Source organism: Talpa europaea, assembly GCF_964194135.1.
Source record: "Talpa europaea genome assembly, chromosome: 13".
In the NCBI taxonomy this organism is placed as follows: domain Eukaryota; kingdom Metazoa; phylum Chordata; class Mammalia; order Eulipotyphla; family Talpidae; genus Talpa; species Talpa europaea.
This window is the reverse complement of record NC_140080.1, coordinates 43064070-43067337: the sequence shown is the minus strand read 5'-3', so window position 1 is coordinate 43067337 and position 3268 is coordinate 43064070. Positions and strand designations below refer to the sequence as shown.

General features: G+C 40.5%; 1 protein-coding gene across 1 annotated transcript; it reads right to left on the bottom strand.

The window, feature by feature from the left end:
• Window positions 1-1597: 1597 nt before the first annotated feature.
• LOC311182752 (epithelial cell adhesion molecule-like) lies at window positions 1598-2957 on the bottom strand (the record flags this gene model as incomplete). The annotated part of the gene is made up of 1 exon (XM_084251797.1): window positions 1598-2957. Exon 1 carries the CDS (start codon window positions 2528-2530, stop codon window positions 1598-1600), a length of 933 nt encoding a protein of 310 aa, XP_084107923.1. The 5' UTR covers window positions 2531-2957.
• Window positions 2958-3268: the final 311 nt, after the last annotated feature.

Genomic DNA, 3268 nt, shown 5'->3' with positions numbered 1-3268 from the left:
TTCAAAATAGATGAAAGACCTGGATATAAGGCCTGAAACCATAAGATACACAGAAGAAGACATAGGCAAAATACTTCACAACATCAGTGATGTCTAGAGATTCATCCCCAACAGCAAGGAAAACAAAAGTATACATAAACAACCGGGACTACATCATACTAAAAAGCTTCTGCACAGTGAAAGAAACCCTAACAACACAAAATGACACTCTACTGAATGAGAGAAAATATTTCCATATCATACATCTACTGATATACAAGAGCTATAAAAACCTCATACAACTCAACAAAAGGGAAAAAAAATAACCTATTCAAAAAAGTGGGCAAAAGAGCTAAACAGGCACTTATCCAAAGAAGACAGGCAGATGGTCAACAGTCACATGTATAAATGTTCATCATCACTTATTATGATGGAATGCAAATCAAAACCACAATGAGATGCCATCTCACACCTGTGAGAATGGCCCATATCAAAAAGACTGTAAACAACAAGTGCTGGTTAGGGTGTGGAAAAAAAGGAATTTTCCTGTGCTGTTGGTAGGATTACAGACTTGTCCAGCCTTTATGGAAAGTAGTATGGAAGTGTAACAAAACAAAAATGGATCTGCCATATGACCCAGTCACTTCACTCCTAGGGATCTACCTGAAAAAAATCAAAGACACTAATTCAAAAGAAACTTGCTTTCCTTATTTATTGCTGCACTATTTATAATATCCAAACCATGGAAACAACGTAACAGCCCAAAAACAAATGAGTGGCTCAAGAAGATGTAATATATATATACATAATGGTGATTATAAAAAGATAAAATCATGTCATTTTTAGCAACATGCATGGAACTGGAAGGGATAATGCTAAATGAAGTAATTCAGGAGAAAGGTAAGTACTGGTTGGTATCACTAACATATCACTAATGGTGTCACTAATAGCATATAGCATTGCTAAACTAAGGATCAGATAAACACAAACTTAACCTTTGAAAGCTTACTATAGAACTGAAGCATCCAGACTGGGTAGCAGGTGTGGGGGGAGTAAAGAACAAAGAGAGAAGGAAGTACAGTGGACTATAGTGGTGAACTACAGGTGATTTGGTGATGGTTACACTATAGTAGCAATACTTGATAGGTATAATATCCTCATATTATATCAATTAAAAAATAAATTCTTTTTTTTTTTAGTTTTTGGAATGTTTTATTTCATAGTTCATAAAAAAAGTATATGTACAGTGACTCAAAGTTAATAGGCAGGCGTTAATCACAAATGGATGAAACAGAAGTCTTCAAACTCTACTGTGGAAGCATATTTAATGCACACTATTTAATATCATGCCTAATTTTAGTATGCAAAATTGCATAGTAAAACAAGTTCTGGGTTTTACATCAGACTACATATATATATAAAATAAGTGTGGACAAATTTTAAGATTAATAAGCAATTTCAAGCTGCTTATATTTAAGTAGAGTGAAGTTTCACTATTAAAAATATATAATGTTAAGCTAAAAAGGCAGATCTTTAAGGGATCTTCTTGTCCCATGCTCACACATTTGTAATGGAGTCCAAATTTCCCTTTTAATAGTTACCCTTCAAATGACAGCAGCTATGCATGGCGGGTCCTATGCATCTCACCCATCTCCTTTATCTCAGCCTTCTCATATTTTGGTATTCTATTTCTTCTGGAAATAACCAGCACAACAATTCCTGCAATAACTGCTACAGTCACAACTACAATGACAGCAATAATACCAGCCTGTAGACCCTGCATTGTGAATTCTGGTGGTTTTTCATCTATATAGTAAATGAAAGCTTTACTAGCATCCAGATCTAGTTGTTCCCCATGTACTTTTAGGTCCAATTTTTTGGAAAGGAACAAAGATTCATCTTTAACATCTTTTTCAATGTAATAAGCCACATCAACGATATCCACCTCACCATGAGTTTTTTGAGAAGCATTTTGCATCAGGTCAATAGTGATAACATCATTCTCATACTCAATATTTGTGATATATTTTTGATCCAGTTGATAACGAGTTGAGATTACCTCCTTGAATGCAGTCCTCAAACTTTCTAGATCAAAGGGTTTTTCTCTTGCTTTGTGTTTTAATTCAATCATGATCCAGAAGGTTCTCACAGGTTCAGAGCAGGTTATTTCACTGTCCTTATCGGTTCTTCTGACTCCGGCAGTGTTCACACACCAGCCGGTGGAGGTGCCATTGCACTGCTTGGCTTTAAAGAGCCCTTTGTCATCACAGTCAGGGTCATAGAGCCCGTCGTTATTCTGGATAGCTCCCTCAGGTTTCACTCTCCTCCCAGACTTTGAGCCAGTCATTTCTGCCTTCATCACCAAACATTTGGCAGCCAGTTTTGAGCAGCTGACGGTAGTTTGTGAACCAATTGAAGTACACTGGCATTCATTCCCGATCTTAGTGCAGTTTGTAGTCAGTTTATAGTTTTCACAGTTACAATCGTTCTGAGCCGCCGCCGTCAGCGCCGCGAGCAGGAGGCCGAGCGCGAGGGTCTGGGGGCGCGCCATGCTGCGGAGCCGAGGAGAGCGCGCGCGCGCGGGCCGGGGCGCGGGAGGGCGCGGCTCCACGGAGTCAGGGCGGCCGGGGGCGCGGGACCAGGACGCGCGGGTCGGCGGGGCCGAGGGCCGCGGCGGGGTGCTGGCGGCCCGGGCCGTTGGTGCGAGCGGGTCGAGGTCGCTGCGGGATCTGGGCGCGGGGCGCGGCGGAGCAGACCTGGACGCCCTGGCGGCCCCGCCCCCGGCCCCCGCGCGCCAAAAAATAAATTCTTTTATTTAATTTTTTTTTTTTGCATGTGGTCCCAGCAACATTTATTGAACAGACTATCCTTGTTATATTGCATATTCTTTGCTCCTTTGTCATAGATTAGTTGTCCATATATGTGTGGCTTCATTTCTGGGGTTTCAGTTCAATTCCATTGGTCTGTGTGTGTATGTTTTTGTTCTGCTACCATACTGTCTTAATTATGGCTTTGTAGTGTAGTTTGAAGTCTGGCCTACATCACACCATAGACAAAAATCAACTCAAAATGGATAAAAGACTTGAACATATGACCTGAAACCATAAAATATATAGAAGACTATCACTCCATGACATATACCTCAGAAACATCTTTGAGGACTCATCTCCAGAAGCAAAGAAAGTGAAGGACAAGATGCATAGCTGGGACTACATCAAACTAAAAAGCTTCTGTACAGCCAAAGATACATTAACCAAAACAAATAAGATACCCAATTGACTGGGAGAAA